General features: G+C 45.4%; 2 protein-coding genes across 4 annotated transcripts in view; one reads left to right on the top strand and one right to left on the bottom strand.

The window, feature by feature from the left end:
- The window catches only part of si:ch211-195b21.5 (zinc finger protein 318), a 7,799-nt gene extending 2,128 nt beyond the window's left edge, over positions 1-5,671 (top strand). The window contains exons 3-8 of one of the 3 annotated variants that reach the window (XM_058398767.1): positions 1-88; positions 332-926; positions 3,183-3,256; positions 3,336-3,444; positions 3,536-3,642; positions 4,450-5,671. The exon at positions 1-88 is cut by the window's left edge and continues 405 nt beyond it. In XM_058398767.1, coding sequence (XP_058254750.1) covers positions 1-88; positions 332-926; positions 3,183-3,256; positions 3,336-3,444; positions 3,536-3,642; positions 4,450-4,719 — 1,243 coding nt within the window. In that variant the 3' untranslated portion in view covers positions 4,720-5,671. Of the gene's footprint in view, positions 89-331; positions 927-3,182; positions 3,257-3,332; positions 3,445-3,535; positions 3,643-4,449 lie in introns of all 3 variants that reach the window. The other 2 variants (XM_058398766.1, XM_058398768.1) reach the window with 2 other exon arrangements.
- Positions 5,672-5,818: 147 nt separating this feature from the next.
- Positions 5,819-17,350, bottom strand: part of tbc1d12a (TBC1 domain family, member 12a) — a 30,788-nt gene continuing 19,256 nt past the window's right edge. The window contains exons 9-13 of the mRNA XM_058398765.1: positions 17,019-17,090; positions 16,736-16,864; positions 16,445-16,554; positions 9,442-9,700; positions 5,819-9,246 (exon numbers count right to left, since the gene is read on the bottom strand). Coding sequence (XP_058254748.1) covers positions 9,175-9,246; positions 9,442-9,700; positions 16,445-16,554; positions 16,736-16,864; positions 17,019-17,090 — 642 coding nt within the window. The 3' untranslated portion in view covers positions 5,819-9,174. The remainder of the gene's footprint in view (positions 9,247-9,441; positions 9,701-16,444; positions 16,555-16,735; positions 16,865-17,018; positions 17,091-17,350) is intronic.

Below are 17,350 nucleotides of genomic sequence, written 5' to 3'. Positions count from 1 at the left end.
CCTCTTCCAGAACCTGAAACAGGTCCTACAGAGCAAAGAGCTGGAGAAACACCTGTCTGTGGTGAAGAACACCTTCATGATCAACCAGGTACGAACGCTTATAACAGCTTATAGCAGGCAGTTAAATTGTTAAATCTCAGATATTTACATCATTCAGCTCTAACGTTAATGTTTGATGATGATGATGTTCTCCAGCTGGAACCGGTTTATTCTAATTCCCAAAGTCATCACACGATGTTCTAAATAATTGTTTATTTTTATACATGGTGTTTATTCACATATTTTATCTAATTATGTAATCAGTGAGTAATAGATCTGTATCATTTATCAGACACAGGAAGACATGAAGATAAAGCAGGAAACTGCACCTTCACAGAATCTTCCAGAATTTCTGATGAAGTCCTGTGACCCGGAGCGAGCCGCTGACTTCACCCGGAACTCCGTACTTCCTCACGAGCGAGTGTCCGGAAGTGACGGCACCTTACCTCGGATCTTATCCTGGAACGAACCGGGACAAAAGCTGGAATCGTTCCCGAATAAATGCGTCTTCTCCAGCATCGAGGACGAGGAGGAGTTTCTCTATGGAGAAGACGACGCGAGGAAGAAACCCCAAGCCGTCACCGTCCCCCTTGCCCAAACCAGACCCGCCGAAAATCCGATCTCGTCTTTCTGTATCTCCAAACCGTCCGTCCTCCAGGAGCCCAAAGGTCAGGCCGTGACCCCCAGCCAGCGGCTGACCCCGGACGTGTCGGTGGAGGAGTGCGAGAGGGTGAAGAACCTGCTGAAGACCATCGGACTGAACCTGAGCCAGGCCGACATCGTCAAGATGGCCGCTAGACTGAAGCAGAAGCAGGAGGAGCAGAGAGGAGCCAGCTCGAACCCGACTCTCAGAGCCACGCTGGAGACGCTGCTGAACCGCAATAAAGGTATCAGAGCTAGATCAGACATCAATCAGACATCAAAACATAGATTAGCGAGATCAGACATACCAATAGAATGAAATTAGAGCATCCCAAACATCCTTGACCTGAAGATATCAGACCTTGATCAGACATAAAAATTAGATGGCACTAGGATCATTAAAGTTACACGAGACATCAATATCACACCTAGATCAGACATCCTGAAACATCTACCACACTTAAGATATCAGACGTGTAATAATACACTGATAGTGTAAGATCAGATTGTACGTCGGTAAAAGGTGTAATATAACACACTAAATCCTTTAGAACTAGATCAGACACCATCATGCCTGTAATAATTCTAGCGCTATCAAAGATAGATCAGACACAAATATCAGACCTCAGTATAATTATTTAGAAAAGTACAAGAATTAGAGCAGATACTAAAATCACACCTCTAATAATCACAAACGTTTTAAAACTAGATCAGACACCAGTATCAGACCTGTAATAATATGCTAAAGGTATCAGACATTGACTTAATAGGTCAAAAGATACACTATATTGCCAAAAGTATTCGCTCACCCATCCAAATAATCAGAATCAGGTGTTCCAATCACTTCCATGGCCACAGGTGTATAAAATCCAGCACCTAGGCATGCAGACTGTTTTTACAAACATTTGTGAAAGAATGGGTCGCTCTCAGGAGCTCAGTGAATTCCAGCGTGGAACTGTGATAGGATGCCACCTGTGCAACAAATCCAGTCGTGAAATTTCCTCGCTCCTAAATATTCCACAGTCAACTGTCAGCTGTATTATAAGAACGTGGAAGTGTTTGGGAACGACAGCAACTCAGCCACGAAGTGGTAGGCCACGTAAACTGACGGAGCGGGGTCAGCGGATGCTGAGGTGCATAGTGCGAAGAGGTCGCCAACTTTCTGCAGAGTCCATCGCTACAGACCTCCAAACTTCATGTGGCCTTCAGATTAGCTCAAGAACAGTGCGCAGAGAGCTTCATGGAATGGGTTTCCATGGCCGAGCAGCTGCATCCAAGCCATACATCACCAAGTGCAATGCAAAGCGTCGGATGCAGTGGTGTAAAGCACGCCGCCACTGGACTCTAGAGCAGTGGAGACGCGTTCTCTGGAGTGACGAATCGCGCTTCTCCATCTGGCAATCTGATGGACGAGTCTGGGTTTGGGGGTTGCCAGGAGAACGGTACTTGTCTGACTGCATTGTGCCAAGTGTAAAGTTTGGTGGAGGGGGGATTATGGTGTGGGGTTGTTTTTCAGGAGCTGGGCTTGGCCCCTTAGTTCCAGTGGAAGGAACTCTGAATGCTTCAGCATACCAAGACATTTTGGACAATTCCATGCTCCCAACTTTGTGGGAACAGTTTGGAGCTGGCCCCTTCCTCTTCCAACATGACTGTGCACCAGTGACCAAAGCAAGGTCCATAAAGACATGGATGACAGAGTCTGGTGTGGAGGAACTTGACTGGCCTGCACAGAGTCCTGACCTCAACCCGATAGAACACCTTTGGGATGAATTAGAGCGGAGACTGAGAGCCAGGCCTTCTTGTCCAACATCAGTGTGTGACCTCACAAATGCGCTTCTGGAAGAATGGTCAAAAATTCCCATAAACACACTCCTAAACCTTGTGGACAGCCTTCCCAGAAGAGTTGAAGCTGTTATAGCTGCAAAGGGTGGACCGACGTCATATTGAACCCTATGGATTAGGAATGGGATGTCACTTAAGTTCATATGCGAGTCAAGGCAGGTGAGCGAATACTTTTGGCAATATAGTGTATCTTAGTTTAATCAGACACCAATATTACACATATAATAATGCAGTAACAATCGGATAATTAGATCAGACACCAGTATCAGACCTGTAATAATACTTTGAAGGCATGAGCAATAGATCACACTTCTAAATAAGAGCTAGAGAAATAGATTAAAGGTAAACTAACTGGATCTCAACACCAGAGCTTTAATTGTGCACTAAAGGCATGAGAAGTAGATCAGACACCACAGCTATACTCATGCTGTAAAGCTACGAACACTTGATTAGACCCTCATATCGGACTTATAATATTGCTGTAGATATGAGAACTAGATTAGACACCAATACCAGAAGTGTAATGATGAACTAAAGGTATGAGAAGTAGATCAGACACCGATATCAGACACTGCAGTAAAGATTGTGAGATTAGATTGTGAGATCAGACAGCAGTATCAGTGTGTATGATGGTTATTGATTGTGTGTGGTGTGTGCAGTGCAGAAGTCTGATGACGGTCGGAGTAATCGATCTGAAAGCAGCCATTCACACAGAGAGTCCGATCACAGAGAGGTAAAGGAGGAATAATCAAATGAATAAAGAAATAAAGACGCTGCATGGTGCTGATGTGGAGCTGTGTGTCTGTTAGCAGAGCGAGGAGATGGAGAGAGAGAAGGAGAAGGAGAGGAGAGAGAAACAGATCCAGAAGAAGAGGAAGGAGTACCTGGTGAAGGAGCTGGAGGGTCTGCTCAAGCATGAAGGTACTAACACTTCCCACAGAACCCTGTGTGTTCCGCAGAACCCTCACAGATCCTCTGGTGCCTGAGGCTAACGGTCACTCTCTCGCCGCAGGTTCTGGTGATTTGATCCCCGTCATCGGTTTCTTCTGTCAGCGCTGCGAGGAGTTTTTTGCGGACCTGACCAGTGCCGAGGGACACAAACACACCAACACACACCAGGTCAACACACAACACACAACCTGCCTCAGGGTTTCTTCCTCAGCTTCTTCATCTGATTTGAGAGGTCTCAGGATTGGATTTTGGTCCTTTGATGGTGTTTTCACATTTGATCCTATTTTTTGAGTCTGGACCGTTTCTAGGCTCCTTTGGGGGCGGGGCTTATAATCCAAGGTTTATGTTCCTTTAGAAGACTTCCTATTGAACTGTTGCTTAGTTTCCAATCCCATACGTCATGTTCATGCACACACAGGATTATAAAACAGTGGGTTCATCTGTTTGCTGTTTTATTTTAAAGCACCGGGTCAGAGATCCCATCTTTAGACCACTCCATTGTTTGAAAATGGTTCACATGAGTGATTCATTAGTCCCAGTCCTGGACACTTCCTCCATATTTTGTGCACTTTTCTGGGCTAAAGCTTTCTGGTTGGCTTTCTGCCCTTCAGGGCAGGTGTTATAATCTTCTAAACATTGACAAATTCAGGTTTTCAGAGAAAATTCTTGTTTCAAACAGTGAAGGATGAATAAATACAGACTCTGGATCCTGAGCGTTAAAGTTGACTCACTGAGTCAGTGAATCGACTCTTTTTGTAATTTGACTCCCAGGTCCATCAGTGTGAACTGACAGCGGGACAGAGACTCGAAAACTCAAATAAAACAAAGATTACAAATAAATCTTGTACAAAAAGTGTTTATGAACACAAGTGGGTTAAAAAAAGGAATGTAAACCACTTATTAAACTCTAATTGATTCAAATAATTTTCCTGCTTGCTGCAGCAGGCTTCTTAACTCGTTTCCTCCGTGTCACAGGATCAGCAGCTGAAAGACAACAAGAGGCAGAGAGAGCACAAGCCCATGGAGCGCCGAGACCGGGACGAGAGAAGCTCAGAGACGAAAAGATCGAGAGAAGACTCTCACAGCCCTCACAGGACCGAGGACAAGTCCAGAGTCCAGGAGACGAAAGCCAGGAAGGAGGACGACGGCCAGTCGAGTAAGAGCAGCAAGAAGAAAAAGAAGAAGGAGAAGAAAAAAAAGGACAAAAAGAAAGAGAAGAAGAAGGACAAGTCTGAGAAGAATTAGCGTGCGTTGTTCCCGAATCCCTGAAATATCAGATCGTTAAACCCAATAAACATAACGGTTACAGAAGGGTGCCAAACCGTTTTCTCGTTATTGTAAAGAAAGCAGTTTAGTGTTTCACACGAACTCTTCAGCTGCTTTATCACAGTATTGAGATCTTACCAGTACCAACCCCATACCCCACCTCCTCTAATTAATGATCTACAGTTTAGGTTTAAATAAAAAATGCAAAGTTTTTTTTTGGTTGCATTTTCATTACATAAAATTTTACATGAACAGGACTTGTGAAAGGTTTGTTTCTGTTTGTTTGTACATTTTAGAATAAATCATTTCTCTTGTTGCTGCAGACCTGAACCTGTGACTAGACGGGTGCCAAAACTTACACAATAGAACAGAAATTCAAATGTGTTTCACTTCCTGCATATTTGGGTGGGTGGGACTTTGGTTCCAGTAATCAGAATCTGATTGGTTTATGAAACGAGGGTACTGTTACATGTATGTGTTGATGGACTGTTTGTTTATTTGTTTGTTTGTTTATGAATACTGTGACATCACAGCCTGTTTAAAGGTGAGTCAAATCTACATCTTTTCTTCGCTCTCTTGCTGGTTGATTCACTTGAATGTGACATCACACTTTCCTGGGTTTTTTTTTATTCTTCAACCAGTCACTACACACCTAACCCCACCCACCATGTGTAAGCCCCACCCCAATCCAGAAATTTTTCTCAAGTGTGATGTGAACTCAGGCTCTTTCAAGTGATTCAGATCATGTGACTCACCAAAATAAGAGTCGAATCATTTGACTCCCAAATGAATCAATCGCTCTAAACTGGATCATTCTCATTTGTGTAACTTCAGAAATTGTTTGTCATGATTGTGAGATTTTAAAGTTCATTCACATGGATGTATTTGATAAAATGATCAATTTAGATATTAATAATTCCTCCATAACTCGACACTAGTAGTGAATACTGACTAGTAACTAATACTGAAATAAGCTAACGGTCAATAAATTAGCCTTACGTCCTCATGGTGTCAAAATAATGACACAGCATGTCATTCATTTTTCATCAAGTCAAAGGACAGCACACAGACCCCCCGAGCTGGGAATGTAATTAATTTATATTTACATTTCTAATCTAAAGAAATCATTTCACAATTTATTTATAACACTGACAGCATGTAAAAAAACCTGTACAGTAATGAGTTCAATTTAAAAAGGAAATAAAAAGCAAGTGAGTCCCGTCACGGTACTTCCTGTGAAACTCCGACGCTTCAGATGAAAGGAATCGCGTCACGTTTGGGTTAGTGGGCGAGGCCATGGCGTGTGTGAAGCAAGCGGCTCCACGTGAAGTGGGTTAGTGTGTCACGTGACTCCGGAGCGTCGGGGATCAGAGTCAACGGGTTAAGAAAATCATTTGGTCAAAACCATCTCATATAAAACATCCATCAGGCCTCAAAGATGAGTTTGGAGTTTGAAATAGAACAAAACAGGAAGTGCGTTTTCAAAGCAGCTACTGGCTACTTCCTGTTAGAAGGGTCAGGAGGGAAGGGAGTGAAAACATTTGCATCACTGTGGTTCTCGCATGTTAAAAAAACAAAAACAACCTCAGAATCATATGGAAGTCCAGAGAGACCACTCTTTATTATTATTATTTTTATTATTATTATTTAATCAGTCAGTCTGTGATTGGCTGATATCGTCCATGTGATTACATCATCACTAGGTCATACTCGCGTCTCAGAACATCAGGAACGTCGCGTGTGGAAACGGAAAGCTTACAAGTACAAAATTTAGCCTTGAAAAATCCTTTTAAAAAATCCTAACTATGCTAGTGAGCATGGCTACTTTTAAAGACGCAACCTTGGAGACTCCGCCCACTGGATACAGAGCATCTGATGTGTTTTTGTACGCTTTCCTGGACACGAGATTCAGGATCTCTCCAGGGCTGGATTCTGATTGGCTCTCAGTTCTCAGGTATGAGACACTTCAGAGGAAAGAACTGAAAAAGGCAGTTAGCGGTGAATAGATTAAAAAAAAAACTCACGTGAGGAAAAGGCTACGATTGGTTGCCTGCCACATCAATCAAACAGCTTTCTTTAATGGAAGTGGGCGGGGCTTGAATTATTATTGTTTGTTTATTTATTCTAGAGCTTTGGCATTGCTGTTTTTTCTCAAACCCTTCTTCAGTTCCCCTTCTATGTGGAACCCTCTAACGCCATGTTTGCTCAGCATAAAGGGTTCCAAGTAAAATAATATGGAACCAAGTACCAGTTCCTCTATTACATGGAGATCTCTGGTAGAACCCTTTCAGGAAGCTAAGAAAAAGTACATGATTAAGATCCCTTCAGTAAAGCAGAACCCAACAAATGAGCATTTCTCAGAAAGTGGAACCATTACTTGGAAGTTAATCATGCGAGGACTTAATCAAGTGAGCCCTTAAATAATCCAGAACCCTGTAAGTGTTTCCTGACCAGAGAAGGTTCCACAGAGAACCGTGTGAGAAAGTGCTCTACAGCTTAGTGTTTATCAGAAAGACTTTCAGGTAGAACCAATAGGAGAGTTCCTGAGGGTTCCAAGTGGAGCTGAGAACCCTAAGCGAATCCTAAAACTGAAGAGGGATCAGAAAATAGAACCTTTGCATGAAGTCAAAAGCTCCTAATTATCCACCAATTAAATAGTCTAGAGCCCTACAACTGATCCATTAGCTACTGAGTAGAACCCTTTCAGAAAGCTGAAAACTCGTTCTGATTAGAAAGACCTCAGAAACCAAGATACTGTTAGAGATCTAAATGAACCTACACAGAACCCTAGAGCACAGTGATGAGCAGAAGGTGTTTTAAGCAGAACCATTTTCAACAGGCTAGGAACCCTGCAGGAACATTCAAATATAGAACCTTATGTTTTCTTCCCTATCAGAGAAGATCCAATCTATACAAGCCAAGAACCCTTACTTAATCAACAGAACCCTTGGAGAACCCTCGTTCTAAGAGTGTGCTAAGTACCAAGGACTTCAGGTTCTAGATGATGAACAAGGTGTTCTTCAATGATTTTAAGGCTGGGGGTTCTCCTACAAAACAGGGTTTTATAATTGGTGATGATGATGAAAGGTTCTACAAAGAAACAGAGTAGACTTATGGAAATGTGGAACTTTTCATCCCTAAACCAACCATCCAGGACCTGCCTAAAAACCTGCAAGAGGGATGACTGAAGAACCTTAAAGTTCTCCATGTATGGAACAGAGCTGAGAACAGAAATCATTTTAAACCTGGTCTCTCTGGACTTAAAAAAAAAAAAAAAAAAAGATTTTAAAAACACATAAGAGCTTCAAAAGGAGTGTGTGTGTGTGTGTGTGTGTGTGTGAGTAATATAAGGTTTGGCACTAGTATGTGTCAGACAGCTGGTGTGTGTGTGGGTGTGTGTGTGTGAGCTTACGAATTGCACTTGTGTGTATTGGCCTCACAGATCAGCTCTGAGTTTGAAGGCCACAATCAACGCTACTGCATTAGGAGCAAGCTCGTGTGTGTGTGTGGAGTGTGTGTGTGTGTGTGTGTAAATATGTATCTGATTGGATGTTAGTGATTATACATTTACATCTCGATCTATCACAGCTGGACAAGATAAATCCCAACGTTGATGATAAACAGATTTAGATACACGTTTGGTCGTTGCTGAAGTTTAACGATTTGAAACAAAAAATATAAACAGCTAGCAAAAAAAAAAACAACAAAACAAAACCGCGACAGCCGTTTATCAACACCATACACGTGCGTTATGATGACGTGTCACAACGTACGGAAATAAAGTGTCGTTTGTGTTGCTCGTTTTCAAGTAATGTTTAGCGTAAAAACACGTTAACATTTTGGCAATCTCGTTCTTACGCTGCCGTTTCGTCACGGAGGGCGGAGCTTAGGTTCATATCATAGGATCATATGGCATCACGACACTGGCTACTTAGTTAACTGGTGTTAGCTAGCTTGCTCCCAAACTGCTGAATGTCAGATAGCTACTGCTAGCTACTGAGGTATTCTTAATGTTAGCTAGGCTAACTCAGTATTGCCTAAAAAAATATATAGAGGTGATGTCATATAATCATATATACAATAAGCTCCGCCCCGATGACTCGCGGTCACTTAGACACAACAATCAGTCTGTAACGTAATCACACGCTTGTGTGTGTGTTTGCTTTATATTCACAAACATTTGGCATGATAACTTTACAGAAACAAACCTCTCTCTCTCTCACACACACGCACGCACACACGCGCACATGCACGCACACACACACACACACCCGCGCGCACACACGCGCACGCACACAGAGAAATGTCTTCTGCCGAGTTTCTTCCCCAAATCTTCCACGAGTTGCTGAATCTCTGCAGTCCGACTCGTTAATACTGTACACCACAATCCGTCTAAATATTCCCAAAATCTCATACTTCATAAGGCGTGGGCCGTTAGCTTCTCAGCGCTGGACTTCCTGTTTTATCGGTTTCTTTAGGTCCATCTTTCATCAGAGCTGAAAAAACCTGCAGCAGAAAATAAACCGAATTATCCCACACTGATTCGAACAGAAATAAACCGAATTATCCTACACTGAATATAATGGAGTGGTTTTCCCAACTGAAGGGTGCACCGTATTTCCTAGATTATAAACTGCAGTGTGTTTATTTTCCAGACGACTTCACCTGCATGTATTGGTTGTGTTTATTTGGAGTGTGTACCTGGTTCCAGCGGCGGTTGTTGCTGATCATGTGTGTGTTAGCGATGCAGGTGAAGAGTGTGTGCGCCGGGGTGTTCTGCAGGAGGCGGGACAGGAACTGGGCGCTGTGGATGAAGTCCATCTGCAGCAGGACGTCCTGATAAAGGCGCAGGATTCCCAACGCCGTGCGGAACAGGGCTTCCTCTCCATCACGGCAAAACAAATCCCACACACGACACGCCACGTCCAGAGGCAACGGCTTACTGTACAACGTAAAGATCCTACACACACACACACACACACTATCAATCCAGTGCTTATCATTCTCTCAGTGCAGACAGCAGGGAATATGGATGGGGATTATGGAATAGGTAGTAGGGTGTAGTGAGTAGGGAATGGGGAGTCAGGAAAAGGGAAGAGGAAAGGGGATTAAGGAGAAGGGTGTAGGGAGTAGGGTATAAGGAATGGGGAGTAGGGAGTAGTGTGTAGGGAGTAGGGTGGGGTGTGAGGAATGGGGAGAAGGGAGTAGGGTGTAGTGTGTAGGAAGTAGGATGTAGTGTGTAGGGAGTAGGGTGTAGTGTGTAGGAAGTAGGATGTAGTGTGTAGGGAGTAGGGTGTAGGGAGTAGGGTGAAGTGTGTAGGGAGTAGGGTGAAGTGTGTAGGGAGTAGGGTGAAGTGTGTAGGAAGTAGGGTGAAGTGTGTAGGGAGTAGGGTGTAGTGTGTAGGGAGTAGGATGAAGTGTGTAGGGAGTAGGGTCAAGTGTGTAGGGAGTAGGGTGAAGTGTGTAGGGAGTAGGGTCAAGTGTGTAGGGAGTAGGGTGAAGTGTGTAGGGAGTAGGATGTAGTGTGTAGGGAGTAGGGTGAAGTGTGAAGTGTGTAGGGAGTAGGGTGAAGTGTGTAGGGAGTAGGGAGTAGGGTGTAGTGTGAAGTGTGTAGTATGTAGGGAGTAGGGTGAAGTGTGTAGGGAGTAGGGTGAAGTGTGTAGGGAGTAGGGTGAAGTGTGTAGGGAGTAGGGTGTAGTGTGTAGGGAGTAGGGTGAAGTGTGTAGGGAGTAGGGTGTAGTGTGTAGGGAGTAGGGTGAAGTGTGTAGGGAGTAGGGAGTAGGATGAAGTGTGTAGGGAGTAGGGTGAAGTGTGTAGGGAGTAGGGTGTAGTGTGTAGGGAGTAGGGTGAAGTGTGTAGGGAGTAGGGTGAAGTGTGTAGGAAGTAGGGTGAAGTGTGTAGGGAGTAGGGAGTAGGGTGTAGTGTGTAGGGAGTAGGGTGAAGTGTGTAGGGAGTAGGGTGAAGTGTGTAGGAAGTAGGGTGAAGTGTGTAGGAAGTAGGGTGAAGTGTGTAGGGAGTAGGGTGAAGTGTGTAGGGAGTAGGGTCAAGTGTGTAGGGAGTAGGGTGAAGTGTGTAGGGAGTAGGGTGAAGTGTGTAGGGAGTAGGGTGAAGTGTGTAGGGAGTAGGGTGTAGTATGTAGGGAGTAGGGTGAAGTGTGTAGGGAGTAGGGTGAAGTGTGTAGGGAGTAGGGTCAAGTGTGTAGGAAGTAAGGTCAAGTGTGTAGGGAGTAGGGTGTAGTATGTAGGGAGTAGAGTGAAGTGTGTAGGGAGTAGGGTGAAGTGTGTAGGGAGTAGGGTGTAGTATGTAGGGAGTAGGGTGTAGGGAGTAGGGTGTAGTATGTAGGGAGTAGGGTGAAGTGTGTAGGGAGTAGGGTCAAGTGTGTAGGGAGTAGGGTGAAGTGTGTAGGGAGTAGGGTGAAGTGTGTAGGGAGCAGGGTGTAGTGTGTAGGGAGTAGGGTGAAGTGTGTAGGGAGCAGGGTGTAGTGTGTAGGGAGTAGGGTGAAGTGTGTAGGGAGTAGGGTCAAGTATGTAGGGAGTAGGGTCAAGTGTGTAGGGAGTAGGGTCAAGTGTGTAGGGAGTAGGGTGTAGTGTGTAGGGAGTAGGGTGAAGTGTGTAGGGAGTAGGGTGAAGTGTGTAGGGAGTAGGGAGTAGTGTGTAGAGAGTAGGGTGTAGAGAGTAGGATGTAGTATGTAGGGAGTAGGGTGAAGTGTGTAGGGAGTAGGGTCAAGTGTGTAGGGAGTAGGGTGAAGTGTGTAGGGAGTAGAGTGAAGTGTGTAGGGAGTAGGGTGTAGTATGTAGGGAGTAGGGTGTAGTATGTAGGGAGTAGGGTGAAGTGTGTAGGGAGTAGGGTGAAGTGTGTAGGGAGTAGGGTGAAGTGTGTAGGGAGTAGGGTGAAGTGTGTAGGGAGTAGGGTCAAGTGTGTAGGGAGTAGGGAGTAGGGTGTAGTGTGTAGGGAGTAGGGTGAAGTGTGTAGGGAGTAGGGTCAAGTGTGTAGGAAGTAGGGTGAAGTGTGTAGGGAGTAGGGAGTAGTGTGTAGGGAGTAGGGTGTAGTGTGTAGGGAGTAGGGTGAAGTGTGTAGGGAGTAGGGTGAAGTGTGTAGGGAGTAGGGTGAAGTGTGTAGGGAGTAGGGTGAAGTGTGTAGGGAGTAGGGTCAAGTGTGTAGGGAGTAGGGTCAAGTGTGTAGGGAGTAGGGTGTAGTGTGTAGGGAGTAGGGTGTAGTGTGTAGGGAGTAGGGTGAAGTGTGTAGGGAGTAGGGTGAAGTGTGTAGGGAGTAGGGAGTAGGGAATAGGGTCAAGTGTGTAGGGAGTAGGGTGTAGTGTGTAGGGAGTAGGGTGTAGTATGTAGGGAGTAAGGTGAAGTGTGTAGGAAGTAGGGTGAAGTGTGCAGTATGTAGGGAGTAGGGTGAAGTGTGTAGGGAGTAGGGTGAAGTGTGTAGGGAGTAGGGTGTAGTGTGTAGGGAGTAGGGTGTAGTATGTAGGGAGTAAGGTGAAGTGTGTAGGGAGTAGGGTGAAGTGTGTAGGGAGTAGGGTGAAGTGTGTAGGGAGTAGGGTGAAGTGTGTAGGGAGTAGGGTGTAGTGTGTAGGAAGTAGGGTGTAGTATGTAGGGAGTAGGGTGTAGGGAGTAGGGTGTAGTATGTAGGGAGTAGGGTGAAGTGTGTAGGGAGTAGGGTGTAGTATGTAGGGAGTAAGGTGAAGTGTGTAGGGAGTAGGGTGAAGTGTGTAGGGAGTAGGGTGAAGTGTGTAGGGAGTAGGGTGTAGGGAGTAGGGTGAAGTGTGTAGGGAGTAGGGTGTAGGGAGTAGGGTGAAGTGTGTAGGAAGTAGGGTGTAGTGTGTAGTATGTAGGGAGTAGGATGTAGTATGTAGGGAGTAGGGTGTAGGGAGTAGGGTGTAGTGTGTAGGGAGTAGGGTGTAGTATGTAGGGAGTAAGGTGAAGTGTGTAGGGAGTAGGGTGAAGTGTGTAGGGAGTAGGGTGAAGTGTGTAGTATGTAGGGAGTAGGATGTAGTATGTAGGGAGTAGGGTGTAGGGAGTAGGGTGTAGTGTGTAGGGAGTAGGGTGAAGTGTGTAGGGAGTAGGGTGTAGGGAGTAGGGTGTAGTGTGTAGGGAGTAGGGTGAAGTGTGTAGGGAGTAGGGTGAAGTGTGTAGGGAGTAGGGTGAAGTGTGTAGGAAGTAGGGTGAAGTGTGTAGTGTGTAGGGAGTAGGGAGTAGGGAGTAGGGTGAAGTGTGCAGTATGTAGGGAGTAGGGTGAAGTGTGTAGAGAGTAGGGAGTAGGGTGAAGTGTGTAGGGAGTAGGGTGAAGTGTGCAGTATGTAGGGAGTAGGGTGAAGTGTGTAGGGAGTAGGGTGAAGTGTGTAGTGTGTAGGGAGTAGGGAGTAGGGTGTAGTGTGTAGTGTGTAGGGAGTAGGGTGAAGTGTGCAGTATGTAGGGAGTAGGGTGAAGTGTGTAGGGAGTAGGGAGTAGGGTGAAGTGTGTAGGGAGTAGGGAGTAGGGTGAAGTGTGTAGGGAGCAGGGTGAAGTGTGTAGGGAGTAGGGTGAAGTGTGTAGTATGTAGGGAGTAGGGAGTAGGGTGAAGTGTGTAGGGAGTAGGGTGAAGTGTGTAGGGAGTAGGGAGTAGGGTGTAGTGTGTAGGGAGTAGGGTGAAGTGTGTAGGGAGTAGGGTCAAGTGTGTAGGGAGTAGGGTGAAGTGTGTAGGGAGTAGGGTGAAGTGTGTAGGGAGTAGGGAGTAGGGTGTAGTGTGTAGGGAGTAGGGTGTAGTGTGTAGGGAGTAGGGTGAAGTGTGTAGGGAGTAGGGTGAAGTGTGTAGGGAGTAGGGTGAAGTGTGAAGTGTGTAGGGAGTAGGGAGTAGGGTGAAGTGTGTAGGGAGTAGGGTGAAGTGTGAAGTGTGTAGGGAGTAGGGTGAAGTGTGAAGTGTGTAGGGAGCAGGGTGTAGTGTGTAGGGAGTAGGGTGAAGTGTGTAGTATGTAGGGAGTAGGGTGTAGAGAGTAGGATGTAGTATGTAGGGAGTAGGGAGTAGGATGTAGTGTGTAGGGAGTAGGGTGAAGTGTGAAGTGTGTAGGGAGTAGGGTGAAGTGTGTAGGGAGTAGGGTGTAGGGAGTAGGGTGTAGGGAGTAGGGTGTAGTGTGTAGGGAGTAGGATGTAGTATGTAGGGAATAGCGTGAAGTGTGTAGGGAGTAGGGTGAAGTGTGTAGGGTGTAGTGTGTAGGGAGTAGGGTGTAGTATGTAGGGAGTAGGGTGTAGGGAGTAGGGTGTAGTGTGTAGGGAGTAGGGTGAAGTGTGTAGGGAGTAGGGTGTAGGGAGTAGGGTGAAGTGTGTAGGGAGTAGGGTGAAGTGTGTAGGAAGTAGGGTGAAGTGTGTAGTGTGTAGGGAGTAGGGAGTAGGGTGTAGTGTGTAGTGTGTAGGGAGTAGGGTGAAGTGTGCAGTATGTAGGGAGTAGGGTGAAGTGTGTAGGGAGTAGGGAGTAGGGTGTAGGGAGTAGGGAGTAGGAAGTAGGGTGAAGTGTGAAGTGTGTAGGGAGTAGGGAGTAGGGTGAAGTGTGTAGGGAGTAGGGTGTAGGGAGTAGGGAGTAGGATGTAGTGTGTAGGGAGTAGGGTGAAGTGTGAAGTGTGTAGGGAGTAGGGTGAAGTGTGTAGGGAGTAGGGAGTAGGGTGAAGTGTGTAGGGAGTAGGGTGAAGTGTGTAGGGAGTAGGGTGAAGTGTGAAGTGTGTAGGGAGCAGGGTGAAGTGTGTAGGGAGTAGGGTGAAGTGTAGTATGTAGGGAGTAGGGAGTAGGGTGAAGTGTGTAGGGAGTAGGGTGAAGTGTGTAGGGAGTAGGGAGTAGGGTGTAGTGTGTAGGGAGTAGGGTGAAGTGTGTAGGGAGTAGGGTCAAGTGTGTAGGGAGTAGGGTGAAGTGTGTAGGGAGTAGGGTGAAGTGTGTAGGGAGTAGGGAGTAGGGTGTAGTGTGTAGGGAGTAGGGTGTAGTGTGTAGGGAGTAGGGTGAAGTGTGTAGGGAGCAGGGTGAAGTGTGTAGTATGTAGGGAGTAGGGTGTAGAGAGTAGGATGTAGTATGTAGGGAGTAGGATGAAGTGTGTAGGGAGTAGGGTGAAGTGTGTAGGGAGCAGGGTGTAGTGTGTAGGGAGTAGGGTCAAGTGTGTAGGGAGTAGGGTGTAGTGTGTAGGGAGTAGGGAGTAGGGTGTAGGGAGTAGGATGTAGTATGTAGGGAGTAGGGTGTAGAGAGTAGGATGTAGTATGTAGGGAGTAGGGTGAAGTATGTAGGGAGTAGGGTGAAGTGTATAGGGAGTAGGGTGTAGTGTGTAGGGAGTAGGGTGTAGGGAATAGGGTGTAGTATGTAGGGAGTAGGGTGTAGGGAGTAGGATGTATGTAGGGAGTAGGGTGAAGTATGTAGGGAGTAGGGTGAAGTGTGTAGGGAGTAGGGTGAAGTGTGTAGGGAGTAGGGTGAAGTGTGTAGGAAGTAGGGTGTAGTATGTAGGGAGTAGAGTGAAGTGTGTAGGGAGTAGGGTGTAGGGTGTAGGGAGTAGGGAGTAGGGTGTAGGGAGTAGGGTGTAGTGTGTAGGGAGTAGGATGTAGTATGTAGGGAGTAGGGTGAAGTGTGTAGGGAGTAGGGTGTAGGGAGTAGGGTGTAGTGTGTAGGGAGTAGGGTGTAGTGTGTAGGGAGTAGGGTGAAGTGTGTAGGGAGTAGGGTGTAGGGAGTAGGGTGTAGTGTGTAGGGAGTAGGGTGTAGTGTGTAGGGAGTAGGGTGAAGTGTGTAGGGTGTAGGGTGAAGTGTGTAGGGTGTAGGGAGTAGGGTGAAGTGTGTAGGGTGTAGGGAGTAGGGTGTAGTATGTAGGGAGTAGGGTGAAGTGTGTAGGGAGTAGGGTGAAGTGTGTAGGGAGTAGGGTGAAGTGTGTAGGGAATAGGGTGTAGTGTGTAGGGAGTAGGGTGTAGGGAGTAGGGTGAGGAATGGGGAGAAGGGAGTTTTAAACTAAAAATACATCTGTGCTGAAAGCTGGAGCGCTGTTACACTGTTCTACAGAGCAGAGTGAAAATGATCTGTCAGACTTCACTTTCAAGACTTTCCTGGAGCTAATCGCCACATTTAACTGCTACTCATTTAGACAAGTTGATGCAGAAGTTGATGCAGTCGCATTAAAACCTAAAACACTACTTCACCTGAACTCCTCTGCAGTGGAGGATGGGATTTTTGAAAAGTGGACAGTTTTAGAAAAGCACCCAAACACAAGAAAACCTCCTTAACTGCACTGTTTGTCTCCACTCATTTCTGAGTCAGTCTTTTCCCAAATGAAGATTATTAAGTCCAAATACTGTTCCACCATGACTGATGATCATTTGGAAGTCTGCCTAAAGCTGGCTAGCAGAAGCTACTGTCCAGACTATGTAATCCTGGCTGACTCCATATAGTACAAGCCATCAGAGTAAGGTACTGACCATAAATCTATTCAATTATATTGTACCATAAGCAAAATTAGTCAAAGTAAACCAGCATTTATAAGTATACTCAGTATATATGTATATGTTTATGTATACAGATTTAGCATTTTTAATATAGGTAGATCATTTTAACTTGGGCAGTTGAAAAGTAGCTCACAAGCCAAAAAGGTTTTGGGCATCACTGGTGTCAGGAATGGGGAAAAGGATGTAGGGAGTAGGGAGAAGGGTGTAGGGAGTAGGGTGTAGTGAGCAGGAAGCAGCCTGCAGGGTGTAGGGATCACTTACCAGTCTATGAGGTAAAAATCTGGAGTCAGACTGTTGCTCTGAAAGTGCTGGAATAATTTCGGAAGATTCTCCTCAAAGAAAACCTCAAACGCAGCAAAATACTTCAGCATCTGATCAACAAAACAAATATCTCAGGAATTTAGCTCCAGGAAACTTGGGTTAAAGACAACAATGTGGAATTTTGTCAAAGATCAACTCAGAATCTGTATCATGTTTAATAACTCTAACTAACACCAATGATTATATAGATGTGCGTGTGTGTGTGTGTGTGTGTGTGTGTGTGCGCGTTACCAGGTCATGGTCCACCCTGAAGAAGGCCATTTGACAGGGTTTGTTGAGGAGGTTTGCAAAGGCAATAAAGGCATCAGCTTCCTCGAGGTTCAGAATAAGAACAGCAGCTATGAAGGACATTCCCTGTACCTAAAACACACACACACACACACACACACACACTTCAGTACGTAACAGTAGCAATCGCTATTTAGCTCTGCTGCTGTTCCAGTCACAACACTCAAAACACACAAAAATCTGTGACAGAAACTTCTAGAAGATCAGCAGGTTCTCTGATACTCACATATCCTACATCAGGTCTGTAACACGTGTACGCTCCCAGGACATTGTGCAAAACATCATGATACGGTCCGCCCTTCAGAGAGAGAGGGAGAGACAGAGAGAGAGAGACAGAGAGAGAGAGGGAGAGAGACTTTTTTTTGACTTTTTACGCATCTTTATTTACACAAGTCACATATATAAAAGTCACAGTGACTTAATAAATAAATAAGTAAATAAATAAATACGTATTAAAATAAATGTCAGTAAATTATTTTAAATATGAGTGATTAGTTTAGTTCTGCTGCAAAGTTAAGTTTCCTTTCTGCAACAGAACACAACACATTATCACAACAC

This window comes from Hemibagrus wyckioides, linkage group LG09 (assembly GCF_019097595.1).
Source record: "Hemibagrus wyckioides isolate EC202008001 linkage group LG09, SWU_Hwy_1.0, whole genome shotgun sequence".
In the NCBI taxonomy this organism is placed as follows: Eukaryota; Metazoa; Chordata; class Actinopteri; order Siluriformes; family Bagridae; genus Hemibagrus; species Hemibagrus wyckioides.
Note: the sequence above shows the minus strand (reverse complement) of the source record. Positions and strands in the feature narration are given on the sequence as shown.